Source organism: Portunus trituberculatus, chromosome 44 (assembly GCF_017591435.1).
Source record: "Portunus trituberculatus isolate SZX2019 chromosome 44, ASM1759143v1, whole genome shotgun sequence".
NCBI lineage: Eukaryota > Metazoa > Arthropoda > Malacostraca > Decapoda > Portunidae > Portunus > Portunus trituberculatus.
In genome coordinates this window covers 17,352,887-17,379,885 of record NC_059298.1, presented here as the reverse complement: position 1 = coordinate 17,379,885, position 26,999 = coordinate 17,352,887, and the positions used below count along the sequence as shown (strand labels likewise).

The window sequence follows — 26,999 nt, the reverse complement described above, 5'->3', positions numbered from 1 at the left end:
ATAATCGGTTCGCTTAACGAAGTGTTTTTTAGGAACATAACCCTTTCGTTAAACGGGGCTTGCCTGTATATATATATATATATATATATATATATATATATATATATATATATATATATATATATATATATATATATATATATATATATATATATATATATATATATATATATATATATATATATATATATATATATATATATATATATATATATATATATATATATATATATATATATATATAGTAAATATCCTGAACCGAAGTCATGGGGGTTCAGGCATTCCGGATTCTAGGATTTTCCGGATTGTAAGATAGTAAGGCTGAAAGTAAGATTAAAATCTTGCGGGTACTATGTAAACCCCACTAAGCTAACTTCAACTTGCTATATCTCTTTGTAGTACTGTCATAACATCTTACAGGGATTGCTACTACCACCAGTCCACTGTGTACTTCCTCACCACACCACATAAGATTTAAATGGGGGTTGCCTGTATATATGTGTATATATATATATATACACATGCAACCCCCGTTTAACGAAGGGGTTACGTTCCTAAAAACACTTCGTTAAGCGAACCGATTATAATAAGTTTAACCCCTGATTTGAACTTCCATTGAGAGTAAGCAAAGTGAGAGTGCATCATAGTACAGTAAAAGGTTTAATGAAAGTAAAAATTATGAAGTTAAACATTTAGGTAGTTTAGTTTAAGTCATTATAATGTACACTAATGTATGTATGTACGTAACTTTATAATGTTGATGATCTTAACTTTATGAAGGGAGGGAGAGTGAAATGGGAAATACACTAACCGGCAACCTGTGGACTGTAAACAAAGTGTGCATCATGGTACTGCATACAAAACTTATGTACCATATTTCCACAAGGCTTTCCATTTTATCCATTGTAGAGTCACGAGTTCTGTTGGTTCTTTTAGCTTGCAAGGAAGATGAGGTCTCACTAGCCTTCTTAATAGAGTTTCTTGACTTGAAAATAGTAGACAGTAGATGGAGTCAAGCCATGGTGGGAAGCAATGTTATTAGTTTTCTGGCCTTTCTCTTGTCTGTAAATAATACCCAGCTTCACTTCGAGAGTAAGACACTTCCTGGTCTTCTTAGGAACGTTAGGCCACATTGCAGGGGGTTTTGGTGGTAAGTTGAACTAAGGAAGATGAGCTGCTGGTGACGCTGTTATGTTTTGACTGGGCAGTGAGTGGTGCGTGTGATCTTGATCTTGATCTTGATGCTAAAGGTGACACAGAATTTCTTCTGAGTCAGGCCTTTGTAGCGGCAGAGCCTGTGTTGTCCACGAGAGGCTTGATCTTGATCTTTATTCTACAGGTGTCTCAGGATTTCTCCTGAGGCAGGCCTTAGTACCAGCAGCTCCTGATGTATTCAAAAGCCTGTCATCTTGCATGATACTGTGGGGCTTTCAAATTTGGAAAAAAATTACCTGGATAAAACTTCGTTAAGGCGAGTTTGGTGTTCGTTAAACGAGCAGATGGTAGTAAAATGAAACCTTCGTTATAGCGAAATTTAGTTGAGTGAACCTTCGTTAAACGGGGGTTGCCTGTGTGTATATATATATATATATATATATATATATATATATATATATATATATATATATATATATATGAGGAGTCTTGAGGTATCACAGGGTAAGGATACTTAAAAAAGCATCCACGATGGAGGACCAGAGTTTATTTTTCAACAATGTTTCACAGAGTATTTCGGCATCATCAGGTTAGCTAAAAAAATATAATTGATTTAAATGACAAGATATTTGTCTAAAATATGGACATAGAAAAAAATTAATTAATTTAACATTTATAAGAGAAAAAAAACTTATCTAACGTTCGGTCATTACCTTTCTGTAGTGGAGCTCTGAGGTGAGTGAGAGGAAAAGGAAAGGGAGGTCTCGACAAAAACTTTTATGAAACCAAAATTGAGATGTGAATGAAGCTAGAGTATAGTTAAAGAGTGGGAAGCAGTTTGGTTATTTAGTTTAGGTTTTAGTTTATGAATAAATAAAGATTCAAGAATTTTTATGTCACTTGGGTAATTAGCTTTCATTAATATTTCAAAGTTGTCATCTGTTAATTTATGCCATAAATCTAGAGAATGTGAGCGAATAGGGGAGAAGTTGGGGTTAGTTATCTTAAATCCTGTACGATGAGATATACCCTTGTGTTCAGCGATACGCAGAGTGAGGTTTCTGGATGTTTCGCCTATGTATCGGTGCTTACATACCGAACAAGTATATTGATATACTACATTGGGTATTAGGTCAGTGGGGATTTTGTCTTCATAAGGAAAGAAAGATTTAATAGTACGTATAGGGGTTGGTAAAAATTAAACCGAAAAGAATTATTAGGGTAATGAATTTTAAGTAACTGATTTAGTTTCTTTCGCACTACGTAGCTTAGGTGTCCATAATACGGTAGTTTAATATAGTAATTCTTACTTGGTTTATCATCGTTATCTGATTTGGCGGTAAATATATTATTCAGGAAATTAGATATACAATTTTCTATTAGATTTAGTGGGTAACTATTATTTTGAAAGAAATTTGTCAGGAAATTTATTTAATCATGGAAAGCAGTCCAATTTGAGGAGAAATGGTAGCATCTATAAACAAGAGTCTTAATCACATTCATTTTGAATAACCTGGGAATAAAGGAGCTGAAATTCATACCCAGTCCAGTAAAAGTAGGTTTACGGTATACTGATGTCGTAACTTTATCGTTACTACGGGAAACTTTAACATCTAGAAAAGAGATAGAGGCATCCTTTTCTAATTCGCAAGTGAAAGTGATATTTGGATATAGTGAATTTAGGTAACTAGGTAATTGCTCTTGCATTAGACACATCAAAAGCTTTTGATAGTGTCTGGTGCAAAGCTTTGATTTTAAAACTGTCCTCCTACAATTTCTATCCTTCTTTCTGCAACTTTATCTCAAGTTTCCTTTCCAACTGTTCTATTGCAGCCACGGTAGACAGCCACTGTTCTTTACCTAGATCTATTAACAGTGGTGTTCCGCAGGGTTATATCCTATCACCCACTCTCTATTATTCATTAATGACGTTCTTGACCAAACTTCTTGCCCTATGCACTCTTATGCTGATGATATCACCCTACATCTTTCCACATCCGTTCAGAGACGACCGACTCTTCAGGAAGTCAACAGTTCACGTAGGGGCAGAGAAAACTTAGTAGTTTTCAATGCCTCAAAAATTCAATTCCTCCATCTATTAACTCGACACCACCTTCTAGACAACTATCCCCTCTTCTTCAATGACACTCAACTGTTTCCCTCTTCCACACTGAATATCCTTGGTCTGTCCTTTACTCATAATCTTAACTGGAAACTTCATATCTCATCTCTTGCTAAAACAGATTCTATGAAGTTAGGCATTCTGCAGTGTCTCCACTAGTTTTTCTGGCCCCTCTAACTGTTAACTCTGTACATGGGACTTATCCGTCCTTGTGTAGGGTACTCTTCGCATGTTTAGGGGGGAGTTTGCCACTCATACAGCTTTATTAGATAGGGTGGAATCAAAAGCTTTTCGTCTCATCAACTCCCCTCCTCTGACTGACTGTCTTCAGCCTGTTTCTCACTGCCGAAATGTTGCATCCCTTTCTATCTTTTATCGCTATTTTCATGCTAACTGCTCAGTTAATTCTTTCTAATCTTTTATGGAGACTGCTGTTCTAGTGCGCCTTTTTTTCTAATATTTTGTTGCCCTCTTGCATAAAAAAAAAAAATTAGGATAAGTACTGATGTGCCATGCTGAAAATAATTACAGTGGAGACTCAATACTCGAATGTCTAAATAGTCAAACTTTTCAATAGTCGAACACAAAAGTTCAATTTAATACTAAAAAAAATACCTATTAGTCAAATGTCTATCCTGTGGCTGTAAACAAAGGGTCTCTCCTTTCCCACCGCCCCACGTGCCCCACTGGTCCACCGCTGCACCACAGCCAGTTTATCCTTCGCTGTCGTAAGAATAACATTGCCCTGTGCTTTCTCTCCGCATTTTTTTTTATTTTATGTTTTTGGATTTAGAAGCTTACAAAGGCACCAAAAAGGGTTGTCAGTGGTGAGAATAAGCCTACAAGAAAGAATGTAGTGACAACCATCGAAAGGAAAAAGGAAATTATTGATAAATACGAGAAAGGAGGAAGGATAACCGATCTTGCAGTTGAGTACTGTATGGCTAAATCTACAGTAGTCACAATACTGAAGAAGACAGCTCATTAAAAGAGCTGATGTGCCAATTGGTATGAAAAGGCAATTTAAGTGATGGAATAGAAAAATTGTTGATTGGATAAACCAAAGGCAGATGGTTGGTAATTCTTTATTAGAGGCTAGACTGCTGGATCATGCTCTTATTTCTGATACTACATCTGACTCCATTGATTATTTTAAAGGAAAGGGTGGTTTGTGAATTTCAAGAAAAGAACTGGAATTCATTCTGTTGTGAGGCACGGCAAGCTCCCAAGTCAGGAGTAAACATAATGCTATACGTCACTGTGTCATCAACTACCACGATAGATAGTGGGAGTGACAGTGATTTCACGGTGTCCAATTCCGCCACCTCTCCCGCGTGCCTTCTACACCTCAGGTCTCTCGCCATGTTGCGGGGAGACAACTTTTGAATGAGAGTGGTATCAGAAGGACTTTGGAATTAACAGTTCCTACAATAATAGAGAGCGAAGATAGTGATGTTCTGGGCTCTGATACAGATATAGGAGGTTCAACCACCGAGGGGGAGCACATTCCACCACCACCACCAGCAACTCCTATTGTATGTATTTTATATATATATATATATATATATATATATATATATATATATATATATATATATATATATATATATATATATATATATACAAATTAGATAACTCTGCAAACATTTTGATTGAGAGAGAGAGAGAGAGAGGATAGAAGGGGCCTGTTTTCTATCGTTCTAGCCAAGGCCGCTGGACCCGATCATACACAAAAATACACCAATGATAACACCTCATTCATATGGAGGAGGTAGTAGACACCTACCGAAACAATAACTTACTCCCAGTGAGATCTAATAGCACTAGTTTAGGAGGTGCTGTGAACCTTCCATTAAAGCTAGTTGTGATCTCGTTGAATGTTTCCCTTTGTGTCTCACAACTCAAGGGAGTAGTCACAGCCTACCCTCTAAAGACAGCTCTCCTTCTTCACACAATACTACATGCACTTACTACATATACACCCTTCACTCCAAATCAAAATTTAAAAGAAAAATGGGACCCAAAATAAACAATGCCTCGGAGTCCCCCTCTGGGGAGGGGACCAAAAATGTCCCCAGGTCGGACACCTCTCCTGTTGAAGACCACAAATGTCTTGACACCTCCCTCAACTTTTTCTACATTAACTTCTGCAACATTCGCAGTCTGAGATCTAATTTTCAATCTGTGGAACACCACCTCTCTACTAAACCTCATCTTTTCCTCACCGAAACATAGCTGTCTGAGGCAACAGACAGTAGCCCCTTCTCTGTTCCCTCCTACTTTCTCTATTCTCATTTTCATTCCAAAGCTGGATGTTGCGTCTATGTACGCAACGACTTAACTTGCTCTCGTGCCCACACTCTTGAGTCTTCCGAATTTTCCACCATCTGGCTATGACTTAACAGTCACTCTCAAACTAAATTCATCTGAGCTGTTTATCTCTCCCCCTAATTCTTCTGACTATAGTAATTTCTTCGACTACTTAACTTCTAAAGTGGAGCACATTCTGTCCCTCTACCCTTTCACTGAGATTTCCATTCTTGGAGATTTCAATGTTCACCACCAGCTTTGGCTTTCCTCTCCCTTCACTGACCACCCTGGTGAACTAGCCTTCAACTTTGCTATCCTCCATGACCTAGAGCAACTGGTGCAACACCCTACTCGTATTCCTGACCGTCTTGGAGACACACCCAACATTCTTGATCTCTTCCTCACCTCTAACCCTTCTGCTTATGCTGTCACCCTTTCATCTCCGTTGGGCTCCTCCGATCACAATCTCATTTCTGTATCTTGTCCTATTTTTCCAATCCCTCCGCAGGATCCCCAAAGCGAAGGTGCCTCTGGCGTTTGCCTCTGCCAGTTGGGGGACCTGAGGAGGTATTATGCTGATTTTCCTGGAATGATTATTGCTTCCGTGTCAGAGACCCATCTCTTTGTGCTGAACGCATAACAGAGGTGTTAGTATCTGGCATGGAGGCGTACATTCCTCATTCTTTTCTCAACCTAAACCTTCTAAACCTTGGTTTAACTCAGCCTGTTCTCGTGCTATACATGATAGAGAGGTTGCCCACAAAAGGTACTTGAGCCTTCCATCTCCTGAATCTCATGCACTTTATATCTCTGCCGGAATCATGCCAAGTCTGTTCTTCAACTTGCCAAACACTCTTTCATAAATAGGAAATGTCAAAATCTTTCAAACTCAAACTCTCCTCGTGACTTCTGGCATCTAGCCAAAAACATCTCAAATAACTTCACTTCTTCATCTTTCCTTCCTTTATTTCATCCCGATGGTACCACTGCCATCTCTTCTGTCTCTAAAGCTGAACTCTTTTCTCAAACCTTTGCTCACAACTCCACCTTGGACGATTCTGGGCTTGTTCCTCCCTCTCCTCCTCCCTCTGACTATTTCATGTCTACAATCAAAATTCTTCATAATGATGTTTTCCATGCCCTTGCTGGCCTAAACCCTCGGAAGGCTTATGGACCTGATGGGGTCCCTCCTATTGTTCTCAAAAACTGTGCCTCTGTGCTTGCACCTTGCCTGGACAAACTCTTCCAACTTTGTCTATCGACTTCTACCTTTCCTTCCTGCTGGAAGTTCGCCTACATTCAGCCTGTTCCTAAAAAGGGTGACCGTTCTAACCCCTCAAACTACCGTCCTATAGCTTTAATCTCTTGCTTGTCTAAAGTTTTTGAATCTATCCTGAATAGGAAGATTCTCAAACATCTGTCACTTCATAATCTTCTGTCTGATCGCCAGTATGGCTTCCGTCAAGGTCGCTCTACTGGTGATCTTCTGGCTTTCCTTACTGAGTCTCGGTCAGCCTCTTTTAGAGATTTCGGTGAAACTTTTGCTGTTGCGTTAGACATATCAAAAGCTTTTGATAGAGTCTGGCATAAAGCTTTGATTTCAAAACTGCCCTCTTACGGCTTCTATCCTTCTCTCTGCAACTTTATCTCAAGTTTCCTTTCCGACCGCTCTATTGCTGCTGTGGTAGACGGCTACTGTTCTTCTCTTAAACCTATTAATAGTGGTGTTCCTCAGGGTTCTGTCCTGTCACCCACTCTCTTTCTATTATTCATTAATGACCTTAACCAAACTTCTTGCCCTATCCACTCCTACGCTGATGATACCACCCTACATCTTTCCACGTTCTTTCAGAGACGTCCAACCCTTCAGGAAATTAACAGATCACGCGGGGACGCCACGGAATGCCTGACTTCCGATCTTTCTAAAATTTCCGATTGGGGCAGAGAAAATCTAGTAGTTTTCAATGCCTCAAAAACTCAATTCCTCCATCTATCAACTCGACACAACCTTCCAGACAACTATCCCCTCTTCTTCAATGAAACTCAACTGTCTTCCTCTACTACAATGAATATCCTTGGTCTGTCCTTTGCTCATAATCTTAACTGGAAACTTCACATCTCATCTCTTGCTAAAACAGCTTCTATGAAGTTAGGTGTTCTGAGGCGTCTCCGCCAGTTTTTCTCGCCCTCTAACTCCTTACTCTGTATAAGGGCCTTATCTGTCCCTGTATGGAGTACTCTTCACATGTTGTGGGTGTTCCAGTCACACAGCTTTGCTTGATAGGGTGGAATCGAAAGCTCTTAGTCTCATCAACTCCCCTCCTCTAACTAACTGTCTTCACTCTCTTTCTCACTGCCGAAATGTTGCATCCCTTTCTATATTTTATCACTATTTTCATGGTAACTGTTCTACTGATCTTGCTAACTGCATGCCTCCCCTCCTCCTGCGGCCACGCTGCACAAGGCTTTCTTCTTCCTCTCATCCCTATTCTGTCCAACTCTCTAATGCAAGAGTTAACCAGTACGCTCAATCATTCATCCCTTTCACTGGTAAAGTCTGGAACTCCCTCCCTGCATCTGTATTTACAAATTCCTACAACTTGTCTTCTTTTAAGAGGGAGGTATCGAGGCATTTGCTCCCCTAATTCTGGCTGACGGTTTTGGCACTTTTTCTACTCTTTGGAGAGCCAGCGCTCAAGTGGGCTTTTTTCTAACTCTCTTTTTTTTGCCCTTGGCTGGCCCTCTTCCCTACGTAAAAAAAAAAAAAAAAAAAAAAAAAAGAATATTTTGGTAACCAAAGCATCTAGAGATTTCTGATTTTTTGCATTGCAAAGAGGAAGAGTTGCTTGTCAGCAAAACACCATTTGTTCCCACTCATTTATTGAATTTCCAAGTGTAATTTGTATATGAATACAGACTATTTTGTGTGTTTCTCACCAAACCTCCCAAATTAGCGTGAGCTAAAAATTCCAACATCCCCTAGTTTTAGGGGTTAATTGTGATGAAACTGGCCTGTTTGGGAAAAAAAAAACTACCAAACATGATCTGTATAACAAGGATGAGAAGTGTTTGCCAGGACGCAAACTCATGAAAGACAGGCTAACACTGCTTCTGTGCGCCAGTGCTAGCCGCGACTGCAAAATTAAAGTGCTCTTTTTTTTTAAACTTCAGTTTGGCAATGGCTGGAACGAATTACCTGATTTATAGGTATCAATAGTCGAACTTTTTAATACTCGAACGGCCATTTGGAACTAATTAAGTTCGAATATTGAATCTCCACTGTATTTCACTTTTCTTAATTTTCTATGGTACCAATAGATTAGTTTACCATAAAAAATTATGTTTTGTCTAGTTCATCATCTTCACAAAATGGCCTTGAGAAGGCAGATTATTGTTTTTTTCTCTTAAAATTTGTGTGGGTTCATTTCTTGTACGTACATATTACGAAAAATCATTTGAGTTGTTCCAAGTCCGAATTTTGTTTCAACTCTGAGGATTCACTGTACTCAGTTGAGAATCAATGTAAATATCATGTGCAATTTTTTTTTTTTTTTTTTTTTTTTTTTTGTATGACCTATAGTGCTTGTAGGCATAGTTGAAGAGTATATGTGGGAAGCACTGTTAAGCTTCCAGCCATTAGTGGCACAGACATTTTTTTTTATAGTTTTGTATACATAAATACAGGGTGTCCTATGATTTATAGTACATACTTTGGGATTTGATACATAGTTCAAGTACGTAATTCTAAGTTGAGAATACTCTGTATACATGTTATATTTTGCTCGGGGTGAAGCTTGACCTAGTATGTTTGGAGACAAGTAAACAACAAGTAAATAACAACAACAACTTGTACAAATAAGTTTGGTGATCACTATTCCCTCCATTTGCCCCTGTCCCAGGTTATGCTTAATTAAGACATACAGCTAGATCATTTGGACCAGTCACCATAACAACAGCTACTGAGGGTGACTTGGGCACTGTTCTCCATTTATCTTTCTTTTCTCTTTTTCTGTCTTCTTTTTCTTTATGTCCTTTCTTATATTTCCTCATAATCTAGGTATGCCACACATTTCCATAATTTTACAGGTACAGTATTTGCACAGAAATTTTGTTCTATAAATTATGTCAATTTTGGTTTTTGTAACCAGTCCCTCTCTACAAGGGATCAGTCTACTTAATTTTTTTTCACAAATTTGTACTTTTCTATGACTTTGCTCTGATTATGTGCAAGTGCTGTAATCTGTGAAACAACAGAATATTAAATTTGCTGAATATGTATATATTTTGTGAGAGGTAGTAAATATTTATTAGAAATGATTAATTGATTTCTTGTCAAAATTTTTACAGGTGCATAGTTACTCTACAACTCTGCACAGTGTCCTATCAGCAAACAACTTGAAGAGATCAGCTCTATCTGCCAAGAGGAGACGTCCAATTCAGTTGAACCACAATGTACCACAACAGTAAGTTTATAACACAACAGATCAGATACAAGTATGTGACAAATTTTAGTGCAGATTGAGTATTTTATCAAGGACAATGAGATTTTTTAAACCAGGTTATAAGAGCTGATGTTACTTATTATTAATCCCATTTTTATGCTAAAATAGTATACAGATGGAATTGACTATTGTCATCTTTGATGTATAACAGTGTTATTGAAATGTTTGATAATTTTACCTGCATAACTGTTCATGCATTTCTGTGGTGTAACTAGATTAATTTGGGTTAATTATAGCATAACTGATTAGATATGCAATGGCTCAGGATATGAGCATCTCACTTTACGAGTAAATTGGGTTTCGAATACAAAATACTTGGAAAATTTGACTCAGTATATGAGCAATCACTCCTATTACAAGCCACTCTGTGGTTAACCTATGTTGTTCCTGTCACTGCATGATGAATCATGCTCTCTGTGTTCACACACACACATATATATATATATATATATATATATATATATATATATATATATATATATATATATATATATATATATATATATATATATATATATATATATATATATATATATATATATATATATATATATATATATATATATATATATATATATATATAAGAGTGGAAGGAAGGAAGAACCTTTAAATTACAGACCGGTATCACTAACTAGTGTAATATGCAAGATGTGTGAAAGAGTAATAAAGAAACAATGGATTGAGTTTCTTGAAGACAACAAATTATTATCAAAAAGCCAATTTGGTTTTAAAAAAGGTCGTTCATGTGTAAAAAATTTATTGAGTTTGTACTCTAGAATAGTTGATAAAGTACAAGAGAGAGAGGGATGGATTGACTGTATTTATTTAGATTTAAAAAAGGTGTTTGATAAAATGCCACATGAAAGATTACTATAGAAGTTAGAGGAGAAGGGTGGCTTAAAAGGAAGCACATTGAGATGGATGGAAAATTACTTGAGGGGGAGAGAAATAAGGATGGTAGTTAAAAATATGAAGTCCAAGTGGAGAGCAGTAGACAGCGGAGTGCCACAGGGGTCAGTATTGGTGCCAATACTTTTTCTTGTATATATATATAAACGACATGCCAGAGGGAGTGAACAGCTACATAAATCAGTTTGCGGACAATGCGAAACTGTGCAGAGTCATAAAACAAAGAGGATTGTGAAAATACTGCAGGAAGACTTAAATAAGATCTGGAAATGGAGTAAAAAATGGGAGATGGAATTCAATGTGGACAAAAGCCATGTCATGGAAATGGGAAAAAGTGAAAGACGACCAATGGGAATCTATAAGATGGGAGATGGAGTAGAACTAGAAAAAGTAAAAAAGGAAAAGGACTTGGGAGTGACAATGGAAGAAAACAATCAACCAGTAAGCTATATTGATAGAATTTTCAGAGACGTATAATTTGCTTAGAAATATTGGATTAGCATTTCACTATATGGACAAAGAATGACGAAGAAATTGATAAGTACTAAAATAAGACCTAGATTGGAATATGCAGGAGTTGTGTGGAGTCCCCTTAAAAAGAAACACATAAGGAAATCGGAGAGACTACAAAAAATGGCTACAAGAATGGTTCCAGAATTTAACCCCTTCAATACGGTGACGCCTATGTAGGCGTCATGAAGCCCCAGTAGCAAATACGGTGATGCCTACGGAGACGTCATATTTCTTTTCTGAGCTTTCTTCAGTTCAGTTGTCCCGTATAGTGTGTTGGATACCAACTACACAGGATGCTGTCCTTGAAATCCTAGTGACCATCCTTGTCTCCACCAATCACTAAAGATAAGCTACATGCATGCCTTGTGTCTAAAATTACCCAATGGCATAGACTGTTCCCATCTCTCTCTCTCTCTCTCTCTCTCTCTCTCTCTCTCTCTCTCTCTCTCTCTCTCTCTCTCTCTCTCTCTCTCTCTCTCTCTCTCTCTCTCTCTCTCTCTCTCTCTCTCTCTCTCTCTCTCTCTCTCTCTCTCTCTCTCTCTCTCTCTCTCTCTCTCTCTCTCTCTCTCTTTCTTTATCTTTCCCCTCTCCCTCTCGAAAGATAAGTTACATGCGTCCTGCCTTGTAACATTCGTGAAAACACACACACACACACACACACACACACATGTGAAAAGGAAAGAGAAATGTTAAATGAGTTGAGAAAGGAGGCTTTGAAAAAAAATGAAGAGAGGACAGAAGAGGAGAAGAAAGAGTTTTTCTGGAGAATCTTGGATATGAGACTGAGGAAGTGGTTCATAACCCAGAAAAGTACAGCAAGAAAGGACTAAAGAAACTTACATATGAGCGAAATGTAATGTATTCCAACATAAATGGAGTGATATCGGGGATTTTAGAACTCAACGATTACTTGAGGGACAAGAACCCAGATATTGTGGGTCTTACTGAAACAAAACTGAGAGAGGAGAAGACCTGATGAAGGTTGGAGAAGGAAATATAACGTTTGGAAAAGAAATAGAGTAGGTAAGATGGGAGGAGGAGTGATGTTGCTGGTTAAAAAGATATAAAGGTGGATCAAGTGAAAAAGGTATGGGAAAGGCAGAAGTGCTAAAGATCAGAGCAGAAACTAATGAAGGAAAAAGAGGCACTACATAGTGGTGTACGTACCACCTAAGACAAATGCATGGTCAGTACAGGAATATGAAGAAATGATAAGTGATACAGGAACATGTCTGGAAGAAATGTTGGGTGGCTGTGAACGAACTATAATGATGGGAGATTTTAATTGTAAAGAGGTGTGTTGGGAGGACTGGTCAATGGAAGGATCAGAGACAACATGGGAAATACACTATTGACACTGGCAATGGAAAATGTGTTAACTCAGTGGGTCAAAGAAGATACTAGGTTTGGAGGAGAGGGAGCATCGTCAAGACTGGACTTGGTCTTTAGTACAGAGCCAATGGTCATTGAGGAGATGAGGGTGGAGTGCCCTTTAGCAAAGAGTGATCATGCAGTTTTGGAGTTCAAGGTGATAGACGAAGAGAAATCTAGAAGAAATGAAGAATATAAAGTGGGAAGATGGAATTATGCCAAGACAGATTTTGGAAACCTAAAGAAATTCTTTCAAGAGACAAATTGGATGAAATTCAAGAGTGCTAAGGAGCAAATGAAAAGTGGAAGGAATTTATAAAAATATACAAAGAAGGTGAGAAAAATTTGTACCAATAAGACAACATAGAGAAGTTGGAAAGCAGGACTGGTTTAACGATAGATGTGAAAAGGCTAGAACAAGAAAAGAGGATGCATGGAAGAGGTGGAGAAGGAAAAGACGGATTAAGCAGTGGGAAAGTTACAAAAGAGCAAGAAATGAATATGTGTTGATTAGAAGAGAAGAAAGAAAGAAACAAGAAAAGGATATAATTGATAAATGTAAAGACCAACCAAGGCTTTTTACAGACATGTGAACAACAACATCAAAAATAGAGAAAGTATTGAAAGTTTAGAAGTAAATGGAGTATGCAGTGAAGATCCCAGGAAATGGCAGAGGCTATGAATGGATGCTTTCGGAAGGTATTCACAAAGGAGACTGCTTTTGACAAACCACTGGTAATGGAACAGAAAGGGATTATGAAGGAGTTTCAAGTAACGGTGGAGGAGATCAAGAACATGATGGGGAGTTTAGAAGTGAGAAAAGCTGTGGGACCTGATGGGGTATCAGGATGGATTTTAAGAGAATGCAGGGAGCAATTGGCAGAAAAAGTTTGTGAAGTAATTGATGCCTCATTAAGGGAAGGTGTAGTGCCCCAAGACTGGAAAAGAGCTAACATTGTCCCAATCTATAAATCAGGTAACAAGAGAGACCCATTGAACTATAGACCAGTGTCACTTACAAGTGTGGTAGCTAAGATGTGTGAGAGGGTGGTGAAGACTAGATGGACAGACTTCTTGGAGAAAAATGACATACTTTGTGAGTGTCAATTTGGTTTTAGGAAAGGGCGTTCATGCACGACAAACCTGATATGTTACTATTCGAGGGTGATAGATGTAATACAGGAAAGAGATGGTTGGGCTGATGGAATATATCTGGATTTAAAAAAGGCCTTTGATAAGGTACCACACCAGAGACTGATCTGGAAACTTGAAATGGTAGGAGGAGTGCATGGCAGTTTACTAAAATGGATGGAAGACTTTTGGTAGGAAGAGAAATGAGAACAATAATTAAGGACAGACCATCAGAATGGGGATTGGTGGAGAGTGGAGTTCCACAGGGATCAGTGTTGGCACCAGTAATGTTCGCAGTCTACATAAATGACATGGTGGATGGGGTGTCCAGTTATGTGAGCCTATTTGCAGACGATGCAAAATTGTTAAGAAAAGTGAGATGTGACAAAGATTGCGAACTACTCCAGGAAGACTTGGACAGAATATGGAAATGGAGCTGTACATGGCAAATGGAGTTCAACACGACAAAATGCAAGAAAATAGAGTTTGGCAAGAGTGAAAGAAGAATCAGGAGTATGTACAAGATAGGAAATGAAGACATAAAACCAGTCATGAAGAAAAAGACCTTGGGGTGACAATTACCAATGACCTATCGCCAGAGAGACATATAAACAAAATAATTGGAGAAGTATTGAACTTATTGAGGAACATAAGAGTGGCGTTCGTATATCTAGATGAAGAAATGATGAAGAAAATAATTACTGCAATGATAAGACCGAGGCTTGAATATGCAACAATACAGTGGGCTCGAACTTAAAGAAACACATAAGGAAACTAGAGAAAGTACAGAGGGCTGCAACGAAAATGGTGCCTGACTTAAGAGATTTGACTTATGAAGACAGACTGAAAAGAATGCAACTTCCAACCCTGGAAAACAGAAGAGAAAGGGGAGACCTGATAGCAATATACAGAGTGATGATTGGCATGGAAAAATGGATAGGGAAGATCTGTGTATGTGGAATGGAAGAATGTCGAGAGGGCATGGGAAAAAACTAAAAATGGCCACTTATAGGAGAGATGTGAAAAAATATAGCTTCCCTCATAGAAGGGTGGAAGCATGGAATAGTTTAGACGTGGAAGTGGTCAACGCAAGGAATATTCATGATTTTAAGAAAAAGCTGGACATTAATAGATATGGAGACGGGACAACACGAGCATAGCTCTTTTCCCGTATGTTACAATTAGGTAAATACAATTAGGTAAATACACGGGACATCGTCGATGGCGGATGTGGTCGCTGAGCTCCAGAGCAATCATCTCTAATTCTACAGTTACCATTGCCTAAGAGTAACCAAGGTGGGAAAGGAGCTGGTAATGTTTGTCCCGTCTCCATATAGTCATGTTAACTGTTGATTAGCAAAATAATGTCCAGGGAAGGTGAATATAAACTGTAGCCTGCGTTTGAGCCATCAGCTGGTTTGTTTACATCTGCGCAACATGGCGGCCGTGAACTCGAAAGATGAATCAGACTTCACAGGATTTCAAGGAATAATGGAGAAGAGCGCTTATGTGAAGAAAATTCTGGAGTTGGAAGGTAAAATTGAAAAACTGTTTGAAAAGTATGGGGGCCTGGAAACGAGTTATGACAATGTAATGAAAGAGTGTGCTGATATGAAGAAGGAAAATGAAGTACTGAAAGAGGAAGTTAAGCTAATTAAAGTGAATTGCGAAAAATGTGGAGAATCTATAGGAAAAGTGATGGAGAAGCAGGCTGAATGGAAAAAAAGTCAGGAAGTGGAAAGAAAGGAGGTAAATTACAAAGTTGCAAGTCTGGAAAAGGAAATCAAAGAGTCTGGGAGAAAACTTTGGGCCTTGCTGAAATTATAGATCAACAGATCATAGAAGAGAAGATTGCTGAGAAAGTGGTGAAGGTTATTAAATCAAATGAGACATTGGTGAGGGAAACTGTAGACAAAAAGAGATGTGTGGTGATATTTGGTGTGGAGGAGGATAAGACACCGAGTAAAATGGAGAGAGAAAAACATAAAAAGGTGATAAATAATATCATTAATGTGGTGCAGGAGGAGGAAAAGACCTAGTACAAGAAATAGAGGACTTCCATAGAATTGGAAAGTTCACAAGAGAAGGTATGAGGCCAATAAGAATCAAACTTAAGTCACAAAAGGATGTAGATGAATTGGTGGAGAAGTCATGGAGGCTAGCCCAGCAGGAAACAACAAGGAAGATTTGGTTGAGAAGAGATCTCGGTGAAAAGGAAAGAGAAATGTTAAATGAGTTGAGAAAGGAGGCTTTGAAAAAAATGAAGAGAGGACAGAAGAGGAGAAGAAAGAGTTTTTCTGGAGAATCTTGGATATGAGACTGAGGAAGTGGTTCATAACCCAGAAAAGTACAGCAAGAAAGGACTAAAGAAACTTACGTATGAGCGGAATGTAATGTATTCCAACATAAATGGAGTGATATCGGGATTTTAGAACTCAACGATTACTTGAGGGACAAGAACCCAGATATTGTGGGTCTTACTGAAACAAAACTGAGAGAGGAGAAGACCTGATGATGGTTGGAGAAGGAAATATAATGTTTGGAAAAGAAATAGAGTAGGTAAGATGGGAGGAGGAGTGATGTTGCTGGTTAAAAAGATATAAAGGTGGATCAAGTGAAAGAAGGTATGGGAAAGGCAGAAGTGCTAAAGATCAGAGCAGAAACTAATGAAGGAAAAAGAGGCACTACATAGTGGTGTACGTACCACCTAAGACAAATGCATGGTCAGTACAGGAATATGAAGAAATGATAAGTGATACAGGAACATGTCTGGAAGAAATGTTGGGTGGCTGTGAACGAACTATAATGATGGGAGATTTTAATTGTAAAGAGGTGTGTTGGGAGGACTGGTCAATGGAAGGATCAGAGACAACATGGGGAAATACACTATTGACACTGGCAATGGAAAATGTGTTAACTCAGTGGGTCAAAGAAGATACTAGGTTTGGAGGAGAGGGAGCATCGTCAAGACTGGACTTGGTCTTTAGTACAGAGCCAATGGTCATTGAGGAGATGAGGGTGGAGTGCCCTTTAGCAAAGAGTGATCATGCAGTTTTGGAGTTCAAGGTGATAGATGAAGAGAAATCTAGAAGAAATGAAGAATATAAAGTGGGAAGATGGAATTATGCCAAGACAGATTTTGGAAACCTAAAGAAATTCTTTCAAGAGACAAATTGGATGAAATTCAAGAGTGCTAAGGAGCAAATGAAAAGTGGAAGGAATTTATAAAAATATACAAAGAAGGTGAGAAAAATTTGTACCAATAAGACAACATAGAGAAGTTGGAAAGCAGGACTGGTTTAACGATAGATGTGAAAAGGCTAGAACAAGAAAAGAGGATGCATGGAAGAGGTGGAGAAGGAAAAGACGGATTAAGCAGTGGGAAAGTTACAAAAGAGCAAGAAATGAATATGTGTTGATTAGAAGAGAAGAAAGAAAGAAACAAGAAAAGGATATAATTGATAAATGTAAAGACCAACCAAGGCTTTTTACAGACATGTGAACAACAACATCAAAAATAGAGAAAGTATTGAAAGTTTAGAAGTAAATGGAGTATGCAGTGAAGATCCCAGGAAATGGCAGAGGCTATGAATGGATGCTTTCGGAAGGTATTCACAAAGGAGACTGCTTTTGACAAACCACTGGTAATGGAACAGAAAGGGATTATGAAGGAGTTTCAAGTAACTGTGGAGGAGATCAAGAATATGATGGGGAGTTTAGAAGTGAGAAAAGCTGTGGGACCTGATGGGGTATCAGGATGGATTTTAAGAGAATGCAGGGAGCAACTGGCAGAAAAAGTTTGTGAAGTAATTGATGCCTCATTAAGGGAAGGTGTAGTGCCCCAAGACTGGAAAAGAGCTAACATTGTCCCAATCTATAAATCAGGTAACAAGAGAGACCCATTGAACTATAGACCAGTGTCACTTACAAGTGTGGTAGCTAAGATGTGTGAGAGGGTGGTGAAGAATAGATGGACAGACTTCTTGGAGAAAAATGACATACTTTGTGAGTGTCAATTTGGTTTTAGAAAAGGCGTTCATGCACGACAAACCTGATATGTTACTATTCGAGGGTGATAGATGTAATACAGGAAAGAGATGGTTGGGCTGATGGAATATATCTGGATTTAAAAAGGCCTTTGATAAGGTACCACACGGAGACTGATCTGGAAACTTGAAATGGTAGGAGGAGTGCATGGCAGTTTACTAAAATGGATGGAAGACTTTTGGTAGGAAGAGAAATGAGAACAATAATTAAGGACAGACCATCAGAATGGGGCTTGGTGGAGAGTGGAGTTCCACAGGGATCAGTGTTGGCACCAGTAATGTTTGCGGTCTACATAAATGACATGGTGGATGGGGTGTCCAGTTATGTGAGCCTATTTGCAGACGATGCAAAATTGTTAAGAAAAGTGAGATGTGACAAAGATTGCGAACTACTCCAGGAAGACTTGGACAGAATATGGAAATGGAGCTGTACATGGCAAATGGAGTTCAACACGACAAAATGCAAGAAAATAGAGTTTGGCAAGAGTGAAAGAAGAATCAGGAGTATGTACAAGATAGGAAATGAAGACATAAAACCAGTCATGAAGAAAAAGACCTTGGGGTGACAATTACCAATGACCTATCGCCAGAGAGACATATAAACAAAATAATTGGAGAAGTATTGAACTTATTGAGGAACATAAGAGTGGCGTTCGTATATTTAGATGAAGAAATGATGAAGAAAATAATTACTGCAATGATAAGACCGAGGCTTGAATATGCAACAATACAGTGGGCTCGAACTTAAAGAAACACATAAGGAAACTAGAGAAAGTACAGAGGGCTGCAACAAAAATGGTGCCTGACTTAAGAGATTTGACTTATGAAGACAGACTGAAAAGAATGCAACTTCCGACCCTGGAAAACAGAAGAAAGGGAGACCTGATAGCAATATACAGAGTGATGATTGGCATGGAAAAATGGATAGGGAAGATCTGTGTATGTGGAATGAAAGAATGTCGAGAGGGCATGGGAAAAAACTAAAATGGCCACTTATAGGAGAGATGTGAAAAATATAGCTTCCCTCATAGAAGGGTGGAAGCATGGAATAGTTTAGACGTGGAAGTGGTCAACGCAAGGAATATTCATGATTTTAAGAAAAAGCTGGACATTAATAGATATGGAGACGGGACAACACGAGCATAGCTCTTTTCCGTATGTTACAATTAGGTAAATACAATTAGGTAAACACACACACACACACACACACACACACAAAACAACAAATTTTCTAATCTCTCTCTCTCTCTCTCTCTCTCTCTCTCTCTCTCTCTCTCTCTCTCTCTCTCTCTCTCTCTCTCTCTCTCTCTCTCTCGTTTCCTCCTTCCCTTCCTCCCCTCTTCCTCTCGAAGATAAGCTACATGCGTCCGCTTGTGTCTTAAATATTAGCAAATGTCACTCTCTCTCTCTCTCTCTCTCTCTCTCTCTCTCTCTCTCTCTCTCTCTCTCTCTCTCTCTCTCTCTCTCTCTCTCTCTCTCTCTCTCTAAGAGAGAAGCGTCCACTTTCCTCTTCGAAGGCGATATAGTGACTAAAAAATAGCAGCATAATACACAAAGACAACAAGTATGACAAGCTTGCACGAGTTTCCAGCTTGGCACTACCACCCATATATCATACAGGCGGGCTTTTTTAACATCCGGCGCGAAGGGATTAAAGGGATGTCATATGAGGACAGACTAAAAGCTATGGATCTACCAACCCTGGAACAGAGAGAGAGGATCTGATACAAGTTTATAAATTGATTAACGGAATGGATCAAGTGGATAGTGAGAAACTAATCCTGAGAGAAGAATATAACATTAGAAGCACAAGATCGCATAGTAAGAAATTGAGGAAGGGAAGATGTCTGAGAGATGTTAAAAAATTTAGTTTCTCGCAAAGATGTTTTGAGACTTGGAACAGTTTGAGTGAGGAAGTGGTGTCAGTAAAGAGTGTACATAGTTTTAAAGAAAAATTGGATAAGTGTAGATATGGAGATGGGGCCACACGTGCATAAAGCCCAGGCCCTGTAAAACTACAACTAGGTAAATACACATTCGAAGTACAAGATCGCATAGTAAAAAGCTGAGAAAAGCAAGATGTCTGAGAAATGTTAAAAAATATAGTTTCCCGTAAAGATGTATTGAGATGTGGAACAGTTTAAATGAAGGAGTAGTGTCTGCAACGAGTGTGCATACTTTTAAAGTAAGATTGGATAAGTGTAGATATGGAGACGGGGCCACACGAGCATAAAGCCCAGGCCCTGTAAAACTACACACACACACACACACATATTAACCCCTTCAGTACCATTACACATTTCCGTACTCATTCTGGTTACTATTTGATGATTTTATACAGCTTCACAAACTCACGTGGGGATTGAAATAGTGAAGACTCTGGCCACTAAACCTCTGACTTCCATAGACCCTTCATAATGTCAATACAATCGTCTAATCACACTTAAAACTATAGATGAAAATACGTCCCAGTGCCGAAGGGGTTAAGAAGGCTTTCAACAAAGTACAGGTATCCCTTGGTTAACGATAGGGTTACGTTTCCCAAAAACAGATCGCTAACCGAAACGATCGCTAACTGAGGGATTTGAAATTATCAACTACATACATGTATTTCGCGATGCGTAAATAAACGACACTTTCTATGTTGTTAGTTGTTATTTACACCTTTAGAATTGGTAGTACTTACCTTGAGGAGTGGATGTGATATGCGTAGTGTGTTGTTTTGTGCCCCGAGGACACAGGGCCTTGGAGGATTAAATCATCATGCCCACACCGACCCAAACTCGGTCAGCTGCTTCAAACCCTTCAAATTCTTGAGAGAATACGTTTTCCAGTGGGGGTGGGTCATCCAGGCTCTCCTCATCGTCACTCAAGGTTACGGTGGATGTGAAGGATAGATTGGATGTGGGTGGAGTTGTTTTGGAGGTGGATGGAGTTGTTTTGGAAGTGGGTGGAGTTTTTTTCGAGGTAGCAGGACGAACTTTGAAGTACGACGAGATGACTCCTATGGAAGTAGATGGGATTGCTTTTGAGGTGGATGGGGTAGCTTGGGAGGTGGATGGAGTTGCTTGATCGGTAGATGGGGTTGCTTGGGATGTGGATGGGGTTGCTTGGGCGGTGAGTGGTTTGAAGAAAGATGAGATGACTGTCTGTTTTGCCATCCTTTTCTTTGCCTCAAATAGTTCTTTATACACTTTCATGTCATTTTCTATAGCATTAGTCACGCCATTACTTCGGTTTGGGTTGGGGTCATTCTCCTGGAGAAGATGTATGGCCTGGTTAATATGATTAAAAATCTCCTCGAAAATCTTGACGGAGAGGGTTCTTTCAGGCTCCTTGTCCTCCTCCATTTCCTCCAAAGTATTTTGTTTCTCCAACTCCATGAGGTCGTCGTTGGAGAGAGGCTCAGAATGACTGTCCAGCAGTTCTTGTCGTCATTCTCGTCCACCTCATTGAAGCCTGCCTTATGGGAGATATGAACGATGTCTTTCCTTACTGCTGTAACATCGACAGGGACTTCCTGTTTACGTTCCACGCACTCAGGCCACAAATTACGCCAACATCCATTCATTGCCGACTTGGACACCTCCTTCCATGACTCGTCGATGTTGTCGATCCTTTTAATGTTATAATCCTTCCAAAATTGTTTCATGGTCGGCTTGTCAGGGGTGTCAATGCAGGCCAACAGCTGTTTCATGGTGCGCCGCTGGTAATAGGCCTTGAAAGTAGCGATGACTCCTTGGTCCATCGGCTGGATGAGGGCAGTTGTGTTTGGGGCATAAACATGACCTCAATATTATCTGCCCAGTCATTCATGCTCTCTGGGTGGCTGGGGCGTTGTCACACAGCAAGAGAAATCTGTTAGCAATGTTGTTTTGGGCAGCATATTCTTTTAGGAATTTGGAGAGGTATCCTGTCACGTAACTTTGCATGATAACAGTCGTCATCCACCCTTTTGTTTGCCTTCCATACTACGGGCAAATATTCCTTAATATAGCCAGACAGAGCTCTTGGGTTTTGGGAATGGTAAATAAGGCATGGTTTAAGCTTAAGATCACCAGCGGCATTCCCCCCCACCAATAATGTTAACCTGTCTTTAGATGCCTTGAATCCTGGTGCCGACTTCTCCTCCTTTGCTATAAACGTTCTCGATGACATCTTCTTCCAATACAGGCCTGTCTCGTCAAAGTTTAGAACCTGCTTGGCTGAATAACCTCCTTCCTCGATGCGCTCTTTAAGCAAAGGCTTGAAGGCGTTTGCAGCGGGTTGATCGAACTCGCTGCCTCCCACTAACCTTGAGGTTGTGTAGACTCCCACGATGTTTGAAACGTTCAAACCATTACTGGCCTTGAAGGACACTGTCTCGCCTATGTTGAATTCTGGTTTCAGGTCCTCCACAGGCTCAGTGCCTTAGTAGTAACGAGTTGGGTAGAAAGAGGCATGCGGGTGTGTGTGGTCTTCAATCCATAGCCTCAGCAAGCGTTCCAATTTTTCCATAATCGGTTCCCTGTTACGAGTTGTTGTGTGTTTGTGCAGGTTTGTGACTTGGTTGGCCTGCTGCTTCACTTGTACTTTTTTCTGGAGAACTGTTGATACAGTTGATTGAGATAAACCAAGGGCACGAGCAATAGAGTTTACCCCTTCACCACCCTCATGACGAGTCACAATGTTCAACTTAATATCAAGGCCAATGCTCTTTCTCGATTTTTTAGCCTTATCTCCGGTGGAGAACAATCGTTGGGTCGCTTGGAAGCCATCACTAAGTTCACTTGATCACAAATAAGCACAAAAAAAGAAGTTTAGAGCGAGCGTGATAGAGTTGTTGTTGCACAATCAAAACAGCGGAAAGACTGTGGTGTGTTTACTGCACGGGCCGCGGGTGGATGGAGGCGCTGCGATCGCGATTGCGATCGCGATTGCGATTGGTCAATCCGATCGTTAACCGAATTTTGGCGATCGTTAACCAAAAAATAGGGATTAATTTGGAGGGATCGTATGAGCGAAATATCGTTAAGTAGTCGATCGTTAACCGAGGGACACCTGTACCACATAAAAGACTCCTATGAAAAATAGAACACATTGGAGGATTACAAGGGAATATCTTAAATTGAATGACAGACAGATAGGGAAATGAGGACAATGAAAAGAGACAACTCTAGCTGGAGCACAGTTACTAGTGGCATACCACAGGGTTCAGTGCTGGTATCAATTATGTTTGAAGTACAGGTAACTCTTGATTTACGCGTGTTTGATTTACGTGTTTTTGTTATAACGCGACCGAAAAAATATTAGAATTAATTTAATTTGCGCGATCGGTTTGCTTATACAGTAATACTCCGCTTAACGTTCTTCTAACAAATTTCCGGTTTAATGTACTATATAAAGTTAGACCAAAAAGTCCACATAACGTACAACCACATCCGTTTTAGCGAATTTTCTGGGTTTGAATTTGCCGGGTGAGGGACCGAACGTGGCAGCTTCGCTGTGATTGTCTGTCTCCCTGCCTGTCTCTAGTGCTCCTGGAGCTGGATCCAAGATTCTTTAACAACCTCAGAGCAACTTCCTGCCGCGAAATAGCTTCCATGAACGCTTGGAGGGACGGTGACGAGGTTGCTCTGAGGTTGCTGGGAACATCACCTATGGAGGTGGTGTTACTGTCTTATATATGCATATATGTTCACAAAACAACATTTCTATTAGCTTTTTACAAACCTTGCCCCCAAGAAAGGATTGTTTTTTAATGCATAATATGAAATCTTACATGGAATACCAAAAAATAAAGCAGAGATGATGAGATCGGCCACAGACAGCGGAGACTCTGGCAACTTGGCCGCTTCTTCTTCTTGTTACCTTTTTAGCTTGGTTTGTTGTCTTTCACTACGATATTAAATTTGTTTCCACTCCTCTATTGCCTGCTATAATGGATATCATATCTTAGTATTCATATACGCTCATGCCATGAGGATAACCTGGACTTCGTGGCACTGAGTGATAGTGAATTACTAATGAAATACCGCGGTATTTCATTACTAATTCACTATCACTCTCTGCCACAGAGTCCAAGTAATAGAGAAGTGGAAACATAAATATCAGGGTGAAAGATGACACGTCAAGCTAAAAAGGTCACAAAAAGAAGAAGCAGCCAAGTCACAGGAGTCTCCGCCATCTGTGGCCGATCTCATCATTTCTGGTTTATTTTTTGGTATTTCATGTAAGATCTAACTTTATGCATTACAAAACAATCCTTTCTTGTGAGCAAGGCTCGTAAAAAGCTAATATAATATAATATATATATATATATATATATATATATATATATATATATATATATATATATATATATATATATATATATATATATATATATATACATACATACATACATACAGTAATACTCCTCTTAACGAACAGGATAGGGGGTGTCAAAGCTGTTCGTAGAGCGAAAATTCGTTAAGCAGACGTAATTTTCCCATAGGAAATACAGTAAAGTCCCGGGTTACGTCAGTCTCGAGTTACGTCAAACTCGTAGTTACGTCAGTCCACTATAAGGCAATTTAAGATTAAAAAAAATTAAAATTTATAAATCGTAAACCGCGGGATTTATTGTTATTGTTGGTGGTTACCCGCCACACCGCCCGCCTCACGCTGCCTTGAATAAAATAACACCCCGCCTCAGTTTCACCACACCATCGCCCCTGGCAAGAGTGTTATCCTACTTCTGCGTTTACTGACTCAAGTTCTTAGTATCTTGCTCAATGGCACCAAAGAGAAAATTCCTTAGTGACAGCAGTGATGCTAAGAAAAGGAAAACCATTGCGCTACAAGAAAAAGAGGACATAATTAAAGACATGAGAAGGGAGGCAGCAGCTGTGTGTAAGGAAGTGAAGAAGAAAATGGGAAGCCCGTTACCATGACAACGGGGAGTTTGACGACCTTGAGGCCTCACGCACCTATCACAACAATAACAACTCCGGAGCCTTCGTCTGGGCCACACGACACTTGCAGCTCACTTGCACCGTCTGCGCCTGTCTGCTGATCCCTATTGCCCTTTCCTATTGCATTTCCTGCCCCACTGCCCACGCTTCTACTCCCACCGCACTGCACTATGCTCCCAGCTGTCCGCTCTGGGCGTCACAACATTCGACCTGCCCACCCTCCTGGCGGCCTCATGGCCACCCCTCTTGGCAATCTGGTCCTTCACGTTCATGGCCCTAATCAACACCAAAAACAAACTTGTGTTTTATATTCTTATATAGTTGTAAATAATATAACAATATAACCTTTAACTTACCTGAATGACCATAAACAATGATTGGTTGAAAACTTGATAATATGCTTTGAAATGTACGAAACTCGAGTTACGTACAAAATCTACTTACGTCATGTTTCAGGAATGTAACTCTGATGTAAACCAAGACCTTACTGTAATGGAAATAGGGGGGGATGCATTCTGGGCTGGTCCCCAACATACCACATGGGTAAAAAAAAAAAATGATATATACGTTTGGCAGCATATTGGGCCACCATTGTACCACTACTTTTATGATGTCATATGAGCCATTGGAAGTTAGAGGAGCTACATACAAATTCTCTCACATTCTCGCATTTATGTTCACAAAATAACATTTCTATTAACTTTTAACAAACCTTGTCCCCAAGAAAGGATTGTTTTGTAATGCATAAAGTGAAATCTTACATGGAATACCAAAAAATAAAGCAGAGATGAGATGAGCCACAGACGAAGCGAGAGACTTGCGGCCACTCAGCCGCTTCTTCTTCTTGTGATCCTTTTAGCCTATGTGTTGTCTTTCCTCATGATATCCATTATAGCAGGCAATAGAGGAGTGGACACAAATATCATGGGGAAAGACAACACGCAGGCTAAAATGGTCACAAGAAGAAGAAGAAAACAACCCTTTCTTGGGGGGCAAGGTTTGTAAAAAGCTAATAGAAATGTTGTTTTGTGAACATAAATGGAAATATAAGACAGTAACACCACCTGGAGAGGTGGTGTTACCAGCAACCTGAGAACAACCTCATAGCAACCTCATTACCGTCCCTCCAAGCGTTCATGGATGCCATTTCGTGGCAGGAGGTTGCTCTGACGTTGTTAAAGAATCTTGGATCCAGCTCCCGCTCTTCTCGTGCCTCATGTGCAGTCTGCCAGCACTGAGTACAGACAGAATCTCTTCAATCTGCCTATAATTCACCAAGATGGCCCCAAAACATCCTTCATCTTCTGCATGTGGGGTTATATTTGATAATTGGATTTTTGATAAAGTGGTAAAGCTCAGAGGAAGATGGTGACTGACTGTGGTGTGAGTGGTGAAGGCAGTGACGCAGTGAGTGTTGTGTTTACGTATTCTTTGTTTAGTTTGTTTCTCTTATTATTTCATGCTTTTCCTTTACTTTAAATACATTTCTAGTATTTAGAATGGTGAATAATAAACATGTTAATTTAGCCAAATAAATAGAGTATTTTGTACAAATTTTTTTGGACAGCATCCCGCAACCCCCCTATTATCTATTACATGTTTGTTTTACGCGAATTTTGATATATGCGATGCCTCTTGGAACACATCTATCGCATAAATTGAGTTACCTGTATATATTAATGATATACAAGAGGGTTTGAGTAGCTACATAAATTTGTTTGCAGATGATGTGAAACTTTTGAGAGTAATAAGGAAATTTGGGGACTATGGAATTGCAGAAAGATATTGACAAGATCTGGAAATGGAACTAAAAGTGGAAATTAAGATTAAAAACTGGGAATTGCCATGTAATGAAAATTGGTAAAAATAATAAAGACCTATGTGGGAATATAAAGTGGGAAAAGAGATTATAATGAAAAGGAATGAAGAGAAAGACCTGGGAGTGATTATACAAGACACCCTAACTCCAGAAAGACACATAAATGGACTATTTGCTTCAGTATAT

The 26,999-nt window shown here is 39.4% G+C and overlaps 1 protein-coding gene across 3 annotated transcripts in view; it reads left to right on the top strand.

Moving 5' to 3' along the window:
• The window catches only part of LOC123518549 (mediator of RNA polymerase II transcription subunit 27-like), a 100,037-nt gene that overhangs the window by 63,120 nt on the left and 9,918 nt on the right, over positions 1-26,999 (top strand). For all 3 annotated transcript variants that reach the window (XR_006678814.1, XR_006678815.1, XM_045279383.1), the window contains exon 4: positions 9,935-10,050. Coding sequence is in view for 1 of the 3 variants with exons in the window: in XM_045279383.1 (XP_045135318.1) it covers positions 9,935-10,050 (116 nt within the window). In the remaining 2 variants the exon portion in view is untranslated. The remainder of the gene's footprint in view (positions 1-9,934; positions 10,051-26,999) is intronic.